At 48.9% G+C, this 20527-nt stretch overlaps 2 protein-coding genes across 4 annotated transcripts in view; both read left to right on the plus strand.

Annotated features, from left to right (window-relative positions):
* Nucleotides 1–20527, plus strand: part of POLR3B (RNA polymerase III subunit B) — an 89810-nt gene that overhangs the window by 23190 nt on the left and 46093 nt on the right. For all 3 annotated transcript variants that reach the window (XM_081957644.1, XM_081957645.1, XM_081957646.1), the window contains exons 13-16: nucleotides 14748–14909; nucleotides 16832–17032; nucleotides 17804–17966; nucleotides 19301–19454. In XM_081957644.1, the coding sequence (XP_081813770.1) occupies nucleotides 14748–14909; nucleotides 16832–17032; nucleotides 17804–17966; nucleotides 19301–19454 (680 nt within the window). The remainder of the gene's footprint in view (nucleotides 1–14747; nucleotides 14910–16831; nucleotides 17033–17803; nucleotides 17967–19300; nucleotides 19455–20527) is intronic.
* Nucleotides 1–20527, plus strand: part of CRY1 (cryptochrome circadian regulator 1) — a 301323-nt gene that overhangs the window by 4937 nt on the left and 275859 nt on the right. The gene's annotated exons all lie outside the window — the stretch shown is intronic.

Below are 20527 nucleotides of genomic sequence, written 5' to 3' on the forward strand. Positions count from 1 at the left end.
TAGAATTCTCTGACATTAAGCTAATTTGTGAAATTCTATTTCAGCAGCTTAACTTCTTTATTAATTTTTTTTTCCTCAGGATTTTCCTGTGGAAATCAATTGGTGAACTGTCACTTTTTTCCCTTATACCTTCAACCACATTTGGGTATAATTTACTTCCCAGTCCTCTTTTTGAAAGGCCTTGTGCTAGCAATGAAAAATTAATGATCATTATTGCTGGGATTCCATTCGGTGTTTAATCACTTACTCTTGATCTAAAAAAATAGGCTATCGTGAATCTTTGCCATGCTCTTAGGAATAAACCCTTTTAGAATAACCCAATGTAAAAAAAAAAGTCAGTCTAACTTTAGAATAGATTGGAACAGAAAGAAAATTAGTGATTTAGTGGAAACCTTTTTGAAGTCAGTAAAAATTTATAGAATTTTTATTATATATTCTATATAGTGGATTATATATCTTCAGGTAAGATTTAGGAAATAATTCTGTATTAAATCCTGGATACTTACTGCCACTTAAGTGACTCAATTCACTATAAAACATGAAAGATTTGTTTGTTTTGCTAATATGTTGCATGACACAACTATGATTATAAATAATCACGTACAGTTTATTGCAATTTATATTGTGATATTCAGACTCGGACATTGCAAGAAACTCAAAAGTAATAACAGCTTGCAACAGTTGATAATATAATTAAGGCTGTATCTGAACAGTGGACGAGTGATCTGGGAATAGGGGACTTAGTCATTACTCCCCTGTCATGGTCAGATCACTCATGTCCCCGGCTCGACTTCCCTTCCGCTACCCCCCACCGCGAGGAGGCGGAGCCAGCCTCTCCAAGCTGGTACCGCCCCAAGCACCTGATGGAACCGGATAGGTTCCAGACGGAACTTGGGCCACTACCTGTAGCCCTGACCCGCGCTCGGTCGGAGGACCTAGTGGCCGCCTGGAATACGGCGGTGGCTGGGGCCTTGGACCGGGTTGCGCCTTTGCGACCTCTCCTGTGGCAGCGATCCACCCGAGCTCCTTGGTACACCGAGGAGCTAAGGGTGATGAAGCGCCATAGGAGACGTCTAGAGAGCAGGTGGAGATCCTCACGCTCCGAGTCTGATCGAACACAGGTAAGAGCCTATTTACGGACCTACCTTGTGGCATTGAGAGCGGCCAAACGTAGACATTGTGCCGCTCTTATTGCGTCCGAGGATAACCGCCCTGCTGCCCTGTTTAGGGTGACCCGCTCTCTCCTGTCACAGGGGACGCGGGGGGCACCCTTGCAGGGTAGAGCAGAGGAGTTTGGGGAATATCTGCAGGACAAAGTCGCTCAGATCCGGAGCGGATGGGCCCCCTCCAGTGGGCCGGACGAGCCGTCAACAGTGAGTCTTGTGAGACCATTCTGGGAGGAGTTTGACTCTGTTGCCCCCGAGGATTTGGACAGGTTGCGTGGACGGCTGCGACCCACCACATGTTCAATGGACCCGTGTCCCTCCTGGCTGGTACTGGCATCCTGGGAGGTGACACGAGGCTGGCTTCTGGGCCTGGTGAACGCCTCATTGGGTGAGGGCTTCCTACCAACTGCCTTGAAAGAGGCGATGGTGAGGCCCTTGCTCAAGAGGCCTTCACTGGACCCAATGGAGCTGGCTAATTATCGTCCAGTCTCCAACCTTCCCTTTTTAGCGAAGGTTGTTGAGAATGTGGTGGCACAGCAATTTCCACGACACCTTGACGAATCCGAATATCTAGACCCACGCCAGTCCGGCTTCCGACCCGGGCACAGCACAGAGACAGCCTTGGTCGCGCTGGTTGATGATCTTTGGAGGGCCAGAGATAGAGGTTGTTCCTCTATCCTGGTCCTATTAGACCTCTCAGCGGCTTTTGATACCATCGACCATGGTATCCTATTGCGCCGGCTGGAGGGGATGGGAGTCGGAGGCACCGTTTTACGGTGGTTCGGCTCCTACCTCTCCGACCGGTCGCAATGTGTGTTGACGGGGGGGAAAGCGTGCTTTAAGGGGTTTTTTAGCTAATTGTTTTTTAAAATGCATAAAGGGTTTTAAGGGTGGGGGGGGGAAGGATCAGATCAGGAGCGATAGTAGAGCCAGGCAATTAGGTGTGGTTGAAAGAGGAAGGAATGGAGCGGGTGAGGAAAGGGAGGATAACATTCCATTACAGGGCTCTTTGATACCAACGGTCGTGGGGAGGGGCAGGTGCGAGGACACATTAAGAACGCGCAGTCGGTTGGGAGACCGGGGTTTTTGGTCATTCCCGGTCGTTTGTACCAACCCCTGCATACTAGGTGGTCAGGTTTCACAGGCCCAAGGCCTGAGACTGCTGTTATGCAACGCGAGGTCCGTTGTTAATAAGGCCCCCCTCATTCATGATCTTATCTTGGAGGGGGAGCCGGACCTCGCAGGAATAACCGAGACCTGGTTGGGCTCCGAGGGAGGTTTACCCCTCGTTGAATTGTGCCCACCAGGTTATCGAGCATTTCATCAGCCTCGGGCCCAGGGGAGGGGCGGCGGGGTAGCAGTGATTATTCGGGAAGACCTTGAGCCGAGAGAGTTCACCGTGCCACAGACATCCGGGTGTGAGTCCCTTGTTGTGAGATGGGGCCCAGGGAGGCAGTTGGGCCTGCTGATAGTATACCTGGCTCCTCGCTATACATCAGCGGCCCTGCCTGAACTCCTTGAGCTGATCTCATCGGTGGCGATTGAGACCCCCAACCTTATAGTGATGGGGGATTTCAATATGCCGTCGATGGGAGAAGCGTCTGAGGGGGTTCGGGAGTTCATGGCTTCCATGACAGCCATGGACCTGACCCAGTTAATTCAGGGCCCTACTCACGAGGGAGGCCACACGCTGGACCTCGTTTTTGTCTCAGGCCGGTGGATGAGTGATCAGGGAATAGGGGACTTAGTCATTACTCCCCTGTCATGGTCGGATCACTATCTTCTCCGGCTGGACTTCCCTGGTGCTACCCCACACCGCGAGGAGGCGGAACCGGAAGGTATTAGATGGTTCCGCCCCAAGCGCCTGTTGGAACCAGATAGGTTCCAGACGGAGCTTGGGCCACCTCCTGTGGATTTGACCCACCCCCGAGTGGAGGACCTGGTAGACGCATGGAGTAGTGCGACTACCGGGGCCCTGGACCGGGTGGCGCCTTTGCGGCCTCTCCTGCGGCGACGAACCACCCTGGCTCCCTGGTTTACCGAGGAGCTAAGGGTGATGAAACGCCAAAGGAGACGCCTAGAGAGTCGTTGGAGATCCTCTCGTTCCGAATTTGACCGAGCACAGGCACGAGCCTACTTGAGGACGTACCTTGTGGCATTAAGAGCGGCCAAACGTCAACATTGCGCCGCCCTTATTGCGTCTGCAGATAACCGCCCTGCCGCCTTGTTTCGGGTGACTCGTTCCCTCTTGTTTGAGAGGCCGCGGGAAGCCCCTTTACAGGGTAGAGCAGAGGAGTTTGGGAAATATCTACATGACAAAGTCGCTCAAATCCGGATGGGATGGACCCCCTTCAGTGGTTCAGTAGAGACGCCCGTGGCGAGTCTTGAGGGTCCGCTTTGGGAGGAGTTTGATTCGGTTGCCATCGAGGATTTGGACAGGTTGCGTGGACGTCTGCGACCCACCACATGTTTATTGGACCCGTGTCCCTCCTGGCTTGTACTGGCATCCTGGGAGGTTACACGTGACTGGCTCCTGGTCCTAGTGAACACTTCGTTGGGTGAGGGGTCTCTACCAGCCGCCTTGAAAGAGGCGGTGGTGAGACCCCTGCTCAAGAAGTCTTCCCTGGACCCGACGGACCTAGTCAATTATCGTCCAGTCTCCAACCTTCCTTTTTTAGCGAAGGTTGTAGAGAGTGTGGTGGCACAGCAGTTCCCACGCCACCTGGAGGAAAATGATTATCTAGACCCGCGCCAGTCCGGCTTCCGACCCGGGCACAGCACGGAGACGGCCTTGGTCGCATTGGTGGATGATCTCTGGCGGGCCAGAGATAGGGGTTGTTCCTCTATCCTGGTCCTATTAGACCTCTCGGCGGCTTTCGATACCATCGACCATGGTATCCTGTTGCACCGGCTGGAGGGGCTGGGAGTCAGGGGCACCGTGTTACGGTGGTTTGGCTCCTACCTCACTGACCGGACGCAACGTGTGTTGGCAGGGGAGCAGAGATCGACCCGGAGGCCTCTCACATGTGGAGTGCCACAGGGTTCGGTACTCTCGCCTCTCCTGTTCAACACATACATGAAACACAATGTCTGCGTTTGGCCACTCTTAATGCCACAAGGTAAGTCTGTGAATAGGCTCTTATCTGTGTTCGGTCAGATTCGGAGCGTGAGGACCTCCACCTGCCCTCTAGGCGTCTCCTATGGCGCTTCATCACCCTCAGGTCCTCGATAAACCAAGGAGCCCGGGTGGGTCGTCGCCGCAGGAGAGGCCGCAAAGGCGCAACTCGGTCCAGGGCCCCAGCAGCCGCCCTATTCCAGGCGGCCACTAGGTTCTCGGAGCGAGAGCGGGTCAGGGCTACAGGGAATGGCCCAAGCTCCGTCTGGAACCTATCCGGTTCCATCAGGCGCCTGGGGCGGTACCAACTTGGACAGTTTGGTTCCGCCTCCTCGCGGTGGGGGGTAGCGCCAGGGAAGTCCAGCCGGAGACATGAGTGATCTGACCATGACAGGGGAGTGATGGTTACATCCCCTCTTCCCAGATCACTCGTCCACTGTTCAGATACGAAAACTAGGTCCAGAGTGTGGCCACCTTCGTGTGTGGGGCCCTGAATTAATTGGGTCAGGTCCATGGCTGTCATGGAAGCCATGAACTCCCGAGCTACCTCGGATGCTTCCCCCATCGACGGCAAGTTGAAATCCCCCATAACCACAAGTTTGGGGGTCTCAACTGCCATCTCTGAGATCAGCTCGAGGAGCTCGGGCAGGGCTGCTGACGCATAGCGAGGAGCCAAGTATACAATCAGCAAGCCCCACTGCCTCCCTGGGCCCCATTTCACACCAAGGGACTCACATCCGGGTATCTGAGGTACAGTGAACTCCCTCGGCTCTAGACATTCCCGTATAACTACCGCTAGCCCACCACCCTTACCCAGGGCCCGAGGCTGATGGAATGCACGGAAACCCGATGGGCACATTTCCACGAGGGGTAATCCACCCTCGTGGCCCAACCAGGTCTCCGTTATCCCTGCAAGGTCCAGCTCCCCCTCTGAGATCTACTCATTAATGAGGGGGGCCTTGTTGGTGACGGACCTTGCATTGCAGAGCATCAGCCTCAGGCCCTGGCTCTGTAGTTCCTGACCACCTAGATTGCGGGGGTTGGTACAAACGACCGGGTGTAACCAACAACCACGGTCTCCCAACCGACGTTGTGGTCTTCTCCTGTCCTCGCATCCCCTCCTCCCCGCGACCGCTGTAATAAGACAACCCTCTATTGGAATGTTCTTTCCCCTCCCCCCCTCCACCACACTCACTTCCCTCCTAGACTCACCTGTTCGCCTGGCACTGGCCCCCCTCCTGGACAGATTCCCCCCCTCCCCCACCCTAAAACCCTCCCTGGAACCCCCTAAAAAGGATAAAAAACAATTAGTTAAAAAACCCCTAAGCTTCCGTTTCTTCCACCTCTCGGGGTCTATAAACCCGTCATCAAGGCGGGCCCTTACAAGCGTCAAGGGCCATGCCTGCGAGAGGGGGGACTCCCGCAGGCGGAGCAGGTCTAGCCTCGAATAAATAATCTTAAAAATCTTTAAAAAACACGATGGGGTCAAGGTGTTGTAGATGATGAGTGGTCAGTCAAAAAAAAGGGGGGGGGAAGAGTGATCAAATGTCCAAGTGGTGGTCTGGGTGGTGGAGAGATGGTCCAAAGGGTGGTAGCAGCCTAGATGATCCTAGGTGGGTGGGAGTTCATAGAGAGAGTTTGTAGATAGTAATCTGGAGTTCTTAAGGAATGGGGTTCCCAATTGGGAGGGAGCCGATGTTCTTGGGGGCAGATGGTCTTGGCCTAGACATCCCTGTGGCCTACCCATGGCCCTAATATAGGGCTTCCGGTGGCCTCCGGTGTTCCAGGCCGCCCCCAGCCTCCATTCCAGTCCTGCTCTCTCATGACTCCCACCCAAAATCCAGATGATGGTGGATCTCACCCAATGTCCTAATGATGTTCCTGGCGTCCATGGCAGCTCTTACAGCGACTGCTGTTGTTGGTGCCAGCCTCTCTCCTTCCAGCGTCCTTCCAGCGTCGCTGCAGCCGCAGCTGTAGCCACTTTCTCTCTATTCACCAGCTTCTCTCCTTCCAACTCCTTCTTTTTCTCTCTCTCTCTCCTTCCTTCTCTCTCTCTCTCCTTCCAATCTCTCCTTCTCTCCTTCCAATCCTCTCTGCTCACCAGCCTCTCTCCTTCCAACTTCTTCTTCCCTCTCTCCTTCCAACGTTGCTCGCCAGCCTCACCAGCCTCTCTCCTTCCAGCGTCTGCTCACCCGCCTCTCTCCTTCCAGAGTTTGCTCACCAGCCTCTCTCCTTCAAGCGTATGCTCACCAGCCTCTCTCCTTCCAACGTTCCAACATTTCTCTTCCCGGCGTCACCGCAGCTATAGCCTCTCTCACACAGCCTCTCAGCTTCGCAGAGAGCCTCTCAGCTTCGCAGCCTCACATTCCTCCTTCCTTCCTCCCGCTCTCTCCAACGCTGCCGCCGCTGCCGCAACGCCGCCATTTCCGCTGCCAGCTTCTCTCCCCACTCCGCACACCATCTTCTCTCCAGCCTTCCCTCCAGCCTCTCGACCCACCCTGGCGGACCCAAAAGGGTCAAAAATGGGCCAGGGTGGTCATGCTGCCTCTTTCCCCCATCGCCGAGCTCCTTGGCGTTCCGGAGCTTCAGGAGGCAACCGCCATCGCCGGAAGCTCCTCCTCCTCCTCTGTTGGAGATCACTTTGAACACACAGTAATTGAAACGCTTTACTATTAACTGTGCATATTCCAGATTTTATAAACTGCACTCTAAAGTATAACTTTAAAGAAACAACTTTTAATTTAATTTAATTTAATTTAATTAGCACTTCTAGACCGCCCCCTCTCCCAAAAGGGACTCGGGGCGGTGTACAGTCCATATCAAAAACATCATACATAATAACAATTAAAAATTATTAAATGGATAAATACATAAATAAGAGGAGGATAAAATAGACAGAACTGTAATTGCTAAATAAATAATTTAAAATATACAAAGTTTAAAACCCCAGTGTCTTATAAAATTAAGTCCCCTAAAAAACCAGTAGGAAATATATATGCCAGGAGGTAGACGTTAAGAATTATGCCAGACCAGCCAGTCGGAACAGGTGAGTCTTCAGTTTCTGCCGGAAGGAGCGGAAATCAGTGGTGGTTCTAATGTCGGGGGGGAGGTCATTCCAGAGGGTTGGGCCCATCACAGAGAAGGCCCTACTCCTTGGTGTCGCCCGTTGGCATTGCCTAGTGGACGGCACCAGGAGAAGCCCCTCCCTATGAGAGCGAATTGGCCGCAGGGATGTATGTGGGAGGATGCGATCCCGCAGGTAACTAGGCCCTATGCCATGGAGCGCTTTAAAGATGGTGGTCAAAACCTTGAAACGCACCCGAAAGACCACAGGTAGCCAGTGCAGCTCGCGCAGGAGCGGTGTTACGTGGGAGTACCTAGTACTCCCCATGACTGCCCGCGCGGCTGCGTTCTGGACTAGTTGCAGTCTTCGTGCGCGTCCCAAGGGAAGCCCCATGTAGAGAGCATTACAGTAGTCCAGGCGAGACGTCACCAGTGCATGAGTGACCGTGCGTAGGGCATCCCGGTCCAGAAGGGGGCGCAATTGGCGCACCAGGCGAACCTGGTGGAACGCCCCCCTAGCCACGGCTGCCACATGGTCATCCATTGACAGCCGGGCATCAAGGAGGACGCCCAAATTGCGTGCCCGTTCCACAGGGGGCAGTTGTTCGCCCCCTATGGCCAGCGTTGGAGTCCGCTGACTGAACCGAGGTGCCGGTAGCCACAGCCACTCAGTCTTGGAGGGGTTGAGTTTGAGTCTGTTGTCCCCCATCCAGACCCCGACGGCTTCCAAACACCGGGACATCACTTCGACAGCCTCGCTGGGGTGATTTGGGGTTGAAACGTACAGCTGATGTCCCGGTGTTTGGAAGCCGTCGGGGTCTGGATGGGGGACAACAGACTCAAACTCAACCCCTCCAAGACTGAGTGGCTGTGGCTACCGGCACCTCGGTTCAGTCAGCGGACTCCAACGCTGGCCATAGGGGGCGAACAACTGCCCCCTGTGGAACGGGCACGCAATTTGGGCGTCCTCCTTGATGCCCGGCTGTCAATGGATGACCATGTGGCAGCCGTGGCTAGGGGGGCGTTCCACCAGGTTCGCCTGGTGCGCCAATTGCGCCCCCTTCTGGACCGGGATGCCCTACGCACGGTCACTCATGCACTGGTGACGTCTCGCCTGGACTACTGTAATGCTCTCTACATGGGGCTTCCCTTGGGACGCGCACGAAGACTGCAACTAGTCCAGAACGCAGCCGCGCGGGCAGTCATGGGGAGTACTAGGTACTCCCACGTAACACCGCTCCTGCGCGAGCTGCACTGGCTACCTGTGGTCTTTCGGGTGCGTTTCAAGGTTTTGACCACCATCTTTAAAGCGCTCCATGGCATAGGGCCTAGTTACCTGCGGGATCGCATCCTCCCACATACATCCCTGCGGCCAATTCGCTCTCATAGGGAGGGGCTTCTCCTGGTGCCGTCCACTAGGCAATGCCAACGGGCGACACCAAGGAGTAGGGCCTTCTCTGTGATGGGCCCAACCCTCTGGAATGACCTCCCCCCCGACATTAGAACCACCACTGATTTCCGCTCCTTCCGGCAGAAACTGAAGACTCACCTGTTCCGACTGGCTGGTCTGGCATAATTCTTAACGTCTACCTCCTGGCATATATATTTCCTACTGGTTTTTTAGGGGACTTAATTTTATAAGACACTGGGGTTTTAAACTTTGTATATTTTAAATTATTTATTTAGCAATTACAGTTCTGTCTATTTTATCCTCCTCTTATTTATGTATTTATCCATTTAATAATTTTTAATTGTTATTATGTATGATGTTTTTGATATGGACTGTACACCGCCCCGAGTCCCTTTTGGGAGAGGGGGCGGTCTAGAAGTGCTAATTAAATTAAATTAAATTAAATTAAAAGTTGTTTCTTTAAAGTTATACTTTAGAGTGCAGTTTATAAAATCTGGAATATGCACAGTTAATAGTAAAGCGTTTCAATTACTGTGTGTTCAAAGTGATCTCCAACAGAGGAGGAGGAGGAGCTTCCGGCGATGGCGGTTGCCTCCTGAAGCTCCGGAACGCCAAGGAGCTCGGCGATGGGGGAAAGAGGCAGCATGACCACCCTGGCCCATTTTTGACCCTTTTGGGTCCGCCAGGGTGGGTCGAGAGGCTGGAGGGAAGGCTGGAGAGAAGATGGTGTGCGGAGTGGGGAGAGAAGCTGGCAGCGGAAATGGCGGCGTTGCGGCAGCGGCGGCAGCGTTGGAGAGAGCGGGAGGAAGGAAGGAGGAATGTGAGGCTGCGAAGCTGAGAGGCTCTCTGCGAAGCTGAGAGGCTGTGTGAGAGAGGCTATAGCTGCGGTGACGCCGGGAAGAGAAATGTTGGAACGTTGGAAGGAGAGAGGCTGGTGAGCATACGCTTGAAGGAGAGAGGCTGGTGAGCAAACTCTGGAAGGAGAGAGGCGGGTGAGCAGACGCTGGAAGGAGAGAGGCTGGTGAGGCTGGCGAGCAACGTTGGAAGGAGAGAGGGAAGAAGAAGTTGGAAGGAGAGAGGCTGGTGAGCAGAGAGGATTGGAAGGAGAGAAGGAGAGATTGGAAGGAGAGAGAGAGAGAAGGAAGGAGAGAGAGAGAGAAAAAGAAGGAGTTGGAAGGAGAGAAGCTGGTGAATAGAGAGAAAGTGGCTACAGCTGCGGCTGCAGCGACGCTGGAAGGACGCTGGAAGGAGAGAGGCTGGCACCAACAACAGCAGTCGCTGTAAGAGCTGCCATGGACGCCAGGAACATCATTAGGACATTGGGTGAGATCCACCATCATCTGGATTTTGGGTGGGAGTCATGAGAGAGCAGGACTGGAATGGAGGCTGGGGGCGGCCTGGAACACCGGAGGCCACCGGAAGCCCTATATTAGGGCCATGGGTAGGCCACAGGGATGTCTAGGCCAAGACCATCTGCCCCCAAGAACATCGGCTCCCTCCCAATTGGGAACCCCATTCCTTAAGAACTCCAGATTACTATCTACAAACTCTCTCTATGAACTCCCACCCACCTAGGATCATCTAGGCTGCTACCACCCTTTGGACCATCTCTCCACCACCCAGACCACCACTTGGACATTTGATCACTCTTCCCCCCCCCTTTTTTTTGACTGACCACTCATCATCTACAACACCTTGACCCCATCGTGTTTTTTAAAGATTTTTAAGATTATTTATTCGAGGCTAGACCTGCTCCGCCTGCGGGAGTCCCCCCTCTCGCAGGCATGGCCCTTGACGCTTGTAAGGGCCCGCCTTGATGACGGGTTTATAGACCCCGAGAGGTGGAAGAAACGGAAGCTTAGGGGTTTTTTAACTAATTGTTTTTTATCCTTTTTAGGGGGTTCCAGGGAGGGTTTTAGGGTGGGGGAGGGGGGGAATCTGTCCAGGAGGGGGGCCAGTGCCAGGCGAACAGGTGAGTCTAGGAGGGAAGTGAGTGTGGTGGAGGGGGGGAGGGGAAAGAACATTCCAATAGAGGGTTGTCTTATTACAGCGGTCGCGGGGAGGAGGGGATGCGAGGACAGGAGAAGACCACAACGTCGGTTGGGAGACCGTGGTTGTTGGTTACACCCGGTCGTTTGTACCAACCCCCGCAATCTAGGTGGTCAGGAACTACAGAGCCAGGGCCTGAGGCTGATGCTCTGCAATGCAAGGTCCGTCACCAACAAGGCCCCCCTCATTAATGAGTAGATCTCAGAGGGGGAGCTGGACCTTGCAGGGATAACGGAGACCTGGTTGGGCCACGAGGGTGGATTACCCCTCGTGGAAATGTGCCCATCGGGTTTCCGTGCATTCCATCAGCCTCGGGCCCTGGGTAAGGGTGGTGGGCTAGCGGTAGTTATACGGGAATGTCTAGAGCCGAGGGAGTTCACTGTACCTCAGATACCCGGATGTGAGTCCCTTGGTGTGAAATGGGGCCCAGGGAGGCAGTGGGGCTTGCTGATTGTATACTTGGCTCCTCGCTATGCGTCAGCAGCCCTGCCCGAGCTCCTCGAGCTGATCTCAGAGATGGCAGTTGAGACCCCCAAACTTGTGGTTATGGGGGATTTCAACTTGCCGTCGATGGGGGAAGCATCCGAGGTAGCTCGGGAGTTCATGGCTTCCATGACAGCCATGGACCTGACCCAATTAATTCAGGGCCCCACACACGAAGGTGGCCACACTCTGGACCTAGTTTTCGTATCTGAACAGTGGACGAGTGATCTGGGAAGAGGGGATGTAACCATCACTCCCCTGTCATGGTCAGATCACTCATGTCTCCGGCTGGACTTCCCTGGCGCTACCCCCCACCGCGAGGAGGCGGAACCAAACTGTCCAAGTTGGTACCGCCCCAGGCGCCTGATGGAACCGGATAGGTTCCAGACGGAGCTTGGGCCATTCCCTGTAGCCCTGACCCGCTCTCGCTCCGAGAACCTAGTGGCCGCCTGGAATAGGGCGGCTGCTGGGGCCCTGGACCGAGTTGCGCCTTTGCGGCCTCTCCTGCGGCGACGACCCACCCGGGCTCCTTGGTTTATCGAGGACCTGAGGGTGATGAAGCGCCATAGGAGACGCCTAGAGGGCAGGTGGAGGTCCTCACGCTCCGAATCTGACCGAACACAGATAAGAGCCTATTCACAGACTTACCTTGTGGCATTAAGAGTGGCCAAACGCAGACATTGTGCCACTCTTATTGCATCCGCCGATAACCGCCCTGCCGCCCTGTTTCGGGTGACCCGCTCTCTCTTATCACAGAGGACGCGGGAAGCCCCTTTACAGGGCAGAGCAGAGGAGTTTGGGGGATATCTGCAGGACAAAATCACTCAGATCCGGAGCGGATGGGCCCCCTTCAGTGGACCAGAGGAGCCGCCAACAGTGAGTCTTGTGAGACCATTCTGGGAGGAGTTTGATTCTGTTGCCCCCGAGGATTTGGATAGGTTGCGTGGACGGCTGCGACCGACCACATGTTTAATGGACCCGTGTCCCACCTGGTTGGTACTGGCATCCTGGGAAGTGACACGAGGCTGGCTACTGGGCTTGGTGAACGCCTCTTTGAGCGAGGGGTCCTTACCTGCCGCCTTGAAAGAGGCGGTGGTGAGGCCCTTACTCAAGAGGCCTTCCCTTGACCCGATGGAGCTAGCTAATTATCGTCCAGTCTCCAACCTTCCCTTTTTAGCGAAGGTTGTAGAGAATGTGGTGGCACAGCAGTTTCCACAACACCTTGAGGAATCCGAATATCTAGACCCACGCCAGTCCGGCTTCCGGCCCAGACACAGCACGGAGACGGCCTTGGTCGTGTTGGTCGATGATCTCTGGAGGGCCAGAGATAGGGGCTGTTCCTCTATCCTGGTCCTATTAGATCTCTCGGCGGCTTTTGATACCATCGACCATGGTATCCTATTGCGCCGGCTGGGGGGGATGGGAGTTGGAGGCACCGTTCTGCGGTGGTTCGGCTCCTACCTCTCTGACCGGACGCAATGTGTGTTGACAGGGGGGCAGAGGTCGACCCTAAGGCCACTCACTTGTGGGGTGCCTCAGGGGTCGGTCCTCTCGCCCCTTCTGTTCAACGCATATGTGAAGCCGCTGGGGGAGATCATCTGTGGTTTTGGGGTGGAGTATCATCTGTACGCTGATGATACGCAGCTGTACATTTCCACCCCAGACCACCCCAACGAGGCTGTCGAGGTGATGACCCGGTGTTTGGAAGCCGTCGGGGTCTGGATGGGGGACAACAGACTCAAGCTCAACCCCTCCAAGACTGAGTGGCTGTGGCTACCGGCACCCCGGTTCAGTCAGTTGATTCCATCACTGACCATAGGGGGCGAGCAATTGCCCCCTGTGGAACGGGCGCGCAATTTGGGCGTCCTCCTAGATGCCCGGCTGTCAATGGATGACCATGTGGCAGCCGTGGCAAGGGGGGCGTTCCACCAGGTTCGCCTGGTGCGCCAATTGCGCCCCCTACTGGACCGGGATGCCCTACGCACGGTCACTCATGCACTGGTGACGTCTCGGCTGGACTACTGCAATGCCCTCTACATGGGGCTTCCCTTGGGACGCGCTCGAAGACTGCAGCTAGTCCAGAACGCAGCCGTGCGGGCTATTATGGGGAGTGCTAGGTACTCCCACGTAACATCGCTCCTGTGCGAGCTGCACTGGCTGCCTGTGGTCTTTCGGGTGCGTTTCAAGGTGTTAATTACCATCTTTAAAGCGCTCCATGGCTCAGGACCTAGGTACTTGCGGGATCGCATCCTACCACATACTTCCCTACGACCGATTCGCTCTCACAGGGAAGGACTCCTCCGGGTGCCGTCCACTAAGCAATGCCAACGGGCGGCGCCTAGGAGTAGAGCCTTCTCTGTGATGGGCCCAACCCTCTGGAATGACCTCCCCCCCGATATCAGAACCACCACCGACTTCCGCTCCTTCCGACAAAAACTGAAGACTCACCTGTTCCGTTTAGCCAGCCTGGCCCATTCATAGTCTTATTCTACCTCCTTGCAGATATTTTAATTGGGTATTTTTAGGGTTATTTATATAGTGTTTTTAATTGAAACTTTGCTTTATGTAGTTTATTGCCTCCTCTTTTATGTCTATGTTTGTATTTTCTATTTGTTGATGTGTTTTATCTAACTGTACACCTCCCCGAGTCCCTTTGGGGAGAGGGGGCGGTATAAAAGTCTAAATAAAAGTAAAAAGTAAAGTAAATCTAGATATTGAACCAAAAGGAGCTTGGTCAACCAGTGTTTTCTATAAACTATTAGGGATACAATGATGGAAAGATGATGAATATAATCAGTGTAAATGTTAATTTGGAAAGCAAAGTAGATACTTGGCCTTGTACCAAAAGGGGCATAGTTCTGCTAATACTTCTAAGAAAATGGAGACAGTTTTAAAACTGACTCATTCCCTGCAGGAATTAAATTATGCAATAGATTCCAGAATGTCTTAAACAAGGCCTGTTTAAATACTTAGCTTGTTTGATGCTTACAATGTATTGTATACTGGGAACCTGCAATTTTGGCATGCCCTAGCAACTGTATTTTAGTCTTCCTGACAATTAAAATTGTTAAAAAAAGCAAAGTTTGGAATGGAGCTGTTTTCTAGAGACGAGAAGAAGCTGAGAATGAAAAGCAGTGTTTAATCTCTGGCTACTTTGCTGTGAAACATGTTAGATAGCTTTAAATAAAAATACCCCCCCCCCTCCAAATGTATCAGTAGAAAAAACACTGCATGTGAATGGGCAAACTAGTGAGCCAACTAAAAAAAGTGACAAATCAAATTAAAAAAGTAAAATGAGTTGGAAGGAATTTATTACATAGGGAACAATTAAAACCCCACAGAATCGGAAGGAGCCTCCGTTTTCTCCTTTCATAAATATTGGAGAAACCATATGATGCAACATCACTCCATTTCAACATTTCCTTGGTTGTAAATTAATTACTTAACATTTTTATTGCAGCTTCTGTCCCTTCTGTTTGAAGACTTGTTCAAAAAATTCAACTCTGAGTTGAAGAAAATCGCTGACCAAGTAATTCCCAAGCAAAGAGCTGCCCAGTTTGACGTAGTTAAGCACATGCGGCAAGATCAGATCACCAACGGTATGGTGAATGCCATCTCGACCGTAAGTGTTTCATTTGGATGGACAGCCTTGAGATATCATGAGCCAAGCAACACGATTAAGTGCAAATTACAGAAGCACAGTGCTTCTTTTTTCCCCAATTTTAATTCAAAATCTTCCTTGGATTTGTTTATAGAAGAATTGTTAGTAACTCGCTGTGTTATATTTGTAAGTCATTTTACAGTTCATCCACTTCTGGTTTCTATCATCTGGAAAGTACAGTATATAAGGGGCCTTGGTGCTCTCTGAGCTTGGTTGTTTTCCTGCAGACATTTCAACTAGGTAATATTACCACCACTGACGCTGTTACCTAGTTTGAGTAATGAAACATTTGCAAGAAAGCACCGACCCATCATCTCAGCCCCGAGCTAAAATATTCTCCTTTATCAGCGCAATCCATCTCTGTCAGTTGATGGAGGTGTTCAAAGCGTTCTCTCTATTTTGTTGGATGTCTTTCTTGAGAATGTGAGCAAAGTGTATCACCAAATCCAGTTAATTTCTCGACTTAAGTGTAAAGGATCTTTTAAGGTCTGGCAGCATAATCGTTAAATGTCCACTCCAAACAGTACAATTTAGCATCTAGATTATTATCTTTCTGCTATCAGAAAAGATTAGTGATTAGTGTCTGTTTCTAAGCCCCTTAATTTACCTTATAACACACTTTTTTTTTTAAAGAACAAGTCTGTCTTTCTTTAACTACTTTAGTTTATTTGGTGTGTTCTTATATTATTGCCAATATCTGTTCTTCGTAACAGTGTACAGGACTTAATATAATAGTTTTAAGTTGAATGAATGTTTTAAAAAATGTTCCTGAAGTTAAGAACAGTGGTACCAATTATCAAGGAAAGGGAAGTGTATTGTTAATTTTTTAATTTGGATTCTTGCACTAAGTAGGGAACTGGATTCAGTGGGTTAAAAGACCCTTTCCAACTTTAAAATTCTGTGATTTAAATCTGGATCCTGTCCAGGAAATGTATTATTATAATGCACCTTAGAAATAAATAATGTATTGGGCTGTTCCAACCATTCCAGTTCTTTACCAACAGAGAAATGTCTTGCTTATGTATCTCTTCACCTTAGGACTTGTATCACAATGCCAAATAAAAATTGAAATGGACTTTAAACAATTTAGAAGTATGCCTGTAACAAACAATTGATCAAAATCTTAGCATGCTTAAATTCAACGCAGGACCAACAGCATGATTATTGTCAATTATACAAAAAGAGTGTCCTAGATTTTCCTGATAGATGAATATCTGGGCCTGTTTTACCATGTTTTCCAAACTGATACTGTTTAGAAATGCAAGGTTGTTTGAAGCGTTGACTATACAATAATACAATGCAATACAATAGCAGAGTTAGAAGGGACCTTGGAGGTCTTCTAGTCCAACCCCCTGCCTAGGCAGGAAACCCTATACCGTTTCAGACAGATGGCTATTCAACATCTTCTTAAAGACTTCCAGTGTTGGGGCATTCACAACTTCTGGAGGCAAGCTGTTCCACTGATTAATTGTTCTAACTGTCAGGAAGTTTCTCCTCAGTTCTAAGTTGCTTCTCTCCTTGATTAGTTTTCACCCATTGCTTCTTGTTCTACCCTCAGGTGCCTTGGAGAATAGTTTGACTCCCCTCTTCTTTGTGGCAACCCCTGAGATATTGGAACACTGCTATCATGTCTCCCCTAGTCCTTCTTTCCATTAAACTAGACATACCCAGTTCCTGCAATCGTTCTTCATATGTTTTAGTCTCCAGTCCCCTAATCATCTTTGTTGCTCTTCTCTGCACTCTTTCTAGAGTCTCCACATCTTTTTTACATCATGGTGACCAGAACTGAATGCAGTATTCCAAGTGTGGCCTTACCAAGGCATTATAAAGTGGCCTTACCAAGGCATTATAAAGACTAGTTTTATATGGTTCTTTATCTTTAGGGAAATTGGTCGTTGAAGAGATTCAAGATGGATCGACAGGGTGTGACTCAAGTATTGTCACGCTTGTCCTATATCTCTGCTTTGGGGATGATGACAAGGATTTCTTCTCAGTTTGAAAAGACCAGGAAAGTGAGTGGGCCCCGATCTCTGCAACCATCTCAGTGGGGAATGCTGTGCCCATCAGATACTCCTGAAGGAGAGGTAAGCTCTATTGGGTTAATGCACTTCCCCTTGTCATATTATCTTATACTTTACAGGTTACTATACGGATGTACTGCCTTTGCCTATTCCCATCCTTTTTTGCTGTCTTTTCCCCTCAAAATGAAGAATCTCCATGCATTGACTTCTTCTACTGCTTCCATGCTGTTAAACAAATCCTCCTGGGATATCCATGATTCAGCAAACCTTTTTCATAGCTATTTTCACGCTCTAAGCTTTTCTTCAATTTTGATTGAAGATTTTATGTCCTTGAATTCTTTTGGCTGGCTATCCTCTTTAAAAAGACAACTTTGAATTGTTGGAAACAAATTGCCAATAAATACATTCCTTTGATGGCAGATTACAACAAAACTGTTGTTTAGTGCAAAACAATCTAACTAGCCCTCATAGGTATAAACAAAACAAAAAAAAGTTGTAGGTTTAATTCCAAGTATGGTTGTAAGGCTATAAATAGCAGTGATGTCACTTATGTTTTCTAGGATTAAATTATGAATTCTACTCTGTGTTTTCTTTTAAATATAATTTGGAATTAGTTGTCACTAACCAGTCAAATTCTGATAGCAATCACCAAATAACAGTGGCTAAAACAATGCACAAAATTACACACTAGTATATCTGATGCATAATAACATATTTGATGGCCATCTAAGCAGAATGTTTGTTAAATTTAACTCTTTAGTATTTTAGTTATATGAATTGATTTTATATACTTCTTTTCCTTTTTAATTTTTAATTGACTTCTGTTTTCATCAGGCCTGTGGCTTGGTTAAAAACCTAGCTCTGATGACTCACATTACTACTGACATGGAAGATGGCCCTATTATTAAATTAGCTGGTAACCTTGGAGTAGAAGATGTAAACCTTCTGTGTGGAGAGGAACTTTCATATCCAAACGTGTTCCTTGTTTTCCTTAATGGTATGTTACTGCTTTTAATCCAAGTGAAACAGGATGCTATAAGTTTAGTATAAATGGTGTGTCCTCACAATAATCAAGACTTGATCAAGTAATTTTTCAGAAAGTGAGATTTTTTAAATATCTGATTGTAAATGTTAAGGGTCCCCATCATTTCAATTAGAATCCCAGTATTTTTTTTTCATAGCACTGCTATGCCAAAACTGAACTATTTCAAGTTAGTAGTTCTTGTGGTGTCTGGCCAATGTTGAATATCACTGTTTCCCTTGATAATTTAAAATATCCCATGGTGCCTCTGTGACTACACTGCGTTGTGCAAAGTTTGGGAACTGTAGAGTGCATATGTGCCAAGTAGAACTCTTCTTGCATTCTCTTCTTTTGATGGTTCATCCCATGGCATAAATGCAACTTTTAAAGTTACATATAGACATTGATTGGGGAAGCTAATTTTTATTAACCTCTAATATATTTCATTCTAGAGATACGGTTTTCATATAATGAGCATGATTCTAAACCTTTTATGTTAGTTACAACATGAGGCAAAGTTTTAGAAACCCAACTTCCACATTTAAAAAGTACCTAAATGCAGTTATGGCAGGAAATAGCCCCTCAACACTGTTGACAAATCAGGAGCAAGATGTTAGATAGTAAAATTTGTACCTGCACAATTATTGGGCACTGATCCCAATACTGCAAAATACTCCCAGTATATGCAATAAATACTTAAAGTGCATTTAGTACAGTGTGAAATTGTTTTTAAGAAAAATTCATACATGATTGGGGATGTTGAGAGTTACGATCCCTCATAATTGGAAAATACCAATTGGGGGAAAATGTATAGAAATGGTAGAAGGAGGATAAAATAAAGCCTTTTCTCTCCATCTGCTATAACTATGAAAGTTCCAACCCTGCAAGATTTTACCATAAACATAATTTTTGACTTTTAGGAGAGGCCATATTGAAGTTCTTAGAAGTAATCTTGATATCAACAAAAGGATAATAAAATTGCTTGTGTTAGAATATAAAAATTGTTCTCTTTTTGGTTTATGTCAGTGCTTTAAATGTTGCTATCATTTCATTTCTAGGAATGACTGATCCAAATCCAAATTATAGCAGAAATCCAGTTGAATTACCTATTATAATTTCTTGAAAAATGCATTGACTTTACTATAAATTGCTGCCTGTTTATGTCCCAGGACAGAATAGAAATTGATCAAACATTTCATAACTATGCTGATGACAACTTGGATTGTTATTCCACAGAAAGCCAACATTTAGCTTTATCCATTGAAATGATGGTAACATTTACAGAATCATTTAATTGTTTGCTTGAACAGGTAACATCCTTGGTGTCATTCGAGATCATCAGAAACTGGTCTACACATTCCGGCTAATGCGTAGAGCAGGTTATATCAATGAATTTGTTTCAATCTCCACAAATCTTGCGGACAGATGCGTCTATATTTCTAGTGATGGTGGAAGGCTATGTAGGTAAGAATTTTGAATATGCTTTTCCCAGGCCATGGCACCAGAATATTCTATTCCAAGTATACTATCAGGTTGTTCAGTTCATTCACAAAAAACAGTTTTAGACACATGTGCAGTCCACAAGTTGATTGGCAAGCAGTTGGCACTTCACAAATAACCCAATATAAATTGGAACTCAAGGGGTGTACATGTCAGCTGTGTTAAAGTATCTATCATGTTGTATGATTAGTGTTACTTAATTTTTCAATTTTGCTGTGGTTGTTTCCTTTAATCCTATTATAGTTATTGAGATCTCCACTTCAACCTTGAAAGCAGGAATTAGCTCTTAAACTGATTGCTTGAACTGGAGTATGGTGGTTATTTAGGTCATATTGGAAATTATGTGCAAGTAGTAACAACCCTTGATGTCTAGCTGGGCATGCCATTCTTTGTAACATTGCTTGCATGTTTATGATAAAGAGCCTTTGAAAGGTTAGGTTGCTGATTTAAAGCATTAAATTTAATTTTTTAAAAAATCAGAAACAATTAAAAAATCAACTACAGAACGTAAATCTATCTACTTTAGCAATGATGGCTACCTTTTGGTTCTCGCGTGCCAAAAGCACACATGCACACATGACAGCGCATGTGTGCCCACACCCATAATGCAATGTGTACGTGATACCTCCCCACATGCCCCACCTCATGCACATGTGCACTCCCCCTTGTGCTCCCCCACGTACTTCCCCTCATGCTACCCCCATGCATGTGCGCACAACCCCCCCTGCCCCGTTTTAGACCTAGCAGACCTTTCTGAAGCCTCCTGGGACCAAAAATGGGGTGTGAGGGGTGCTGCACCTCCACCACATGCTCCCCCTGCCCCCGTGCATGAGCACGCAATCCTCCCCACGCATGCGTGTGCGTCTTCCGCATGCACGGTAGAGCTGAGCTAGGCCAACAACTTGTGTACCCTGAGAGAGGGCTTTGTGTGCCACCTGTGGCAAGCGTGCCATAGTTTCGTCGTCACGAACATAGAGTCTCTTACACAGACAAATCAATATCTCTACTAAGGAGTATGACAGGCTTTGTTAATACTG

This window comes from Natrix helvetica, assembly GCF_964273705.1.
Source record: "Natrix helvetica genome assembly, chromosome: 6".
Lineage (NCBI taxonomy): Eukaryota > Metazoa > Chordata > Lepidosauria > Squamata > Natricidae > Natrix > Natrix helvetica.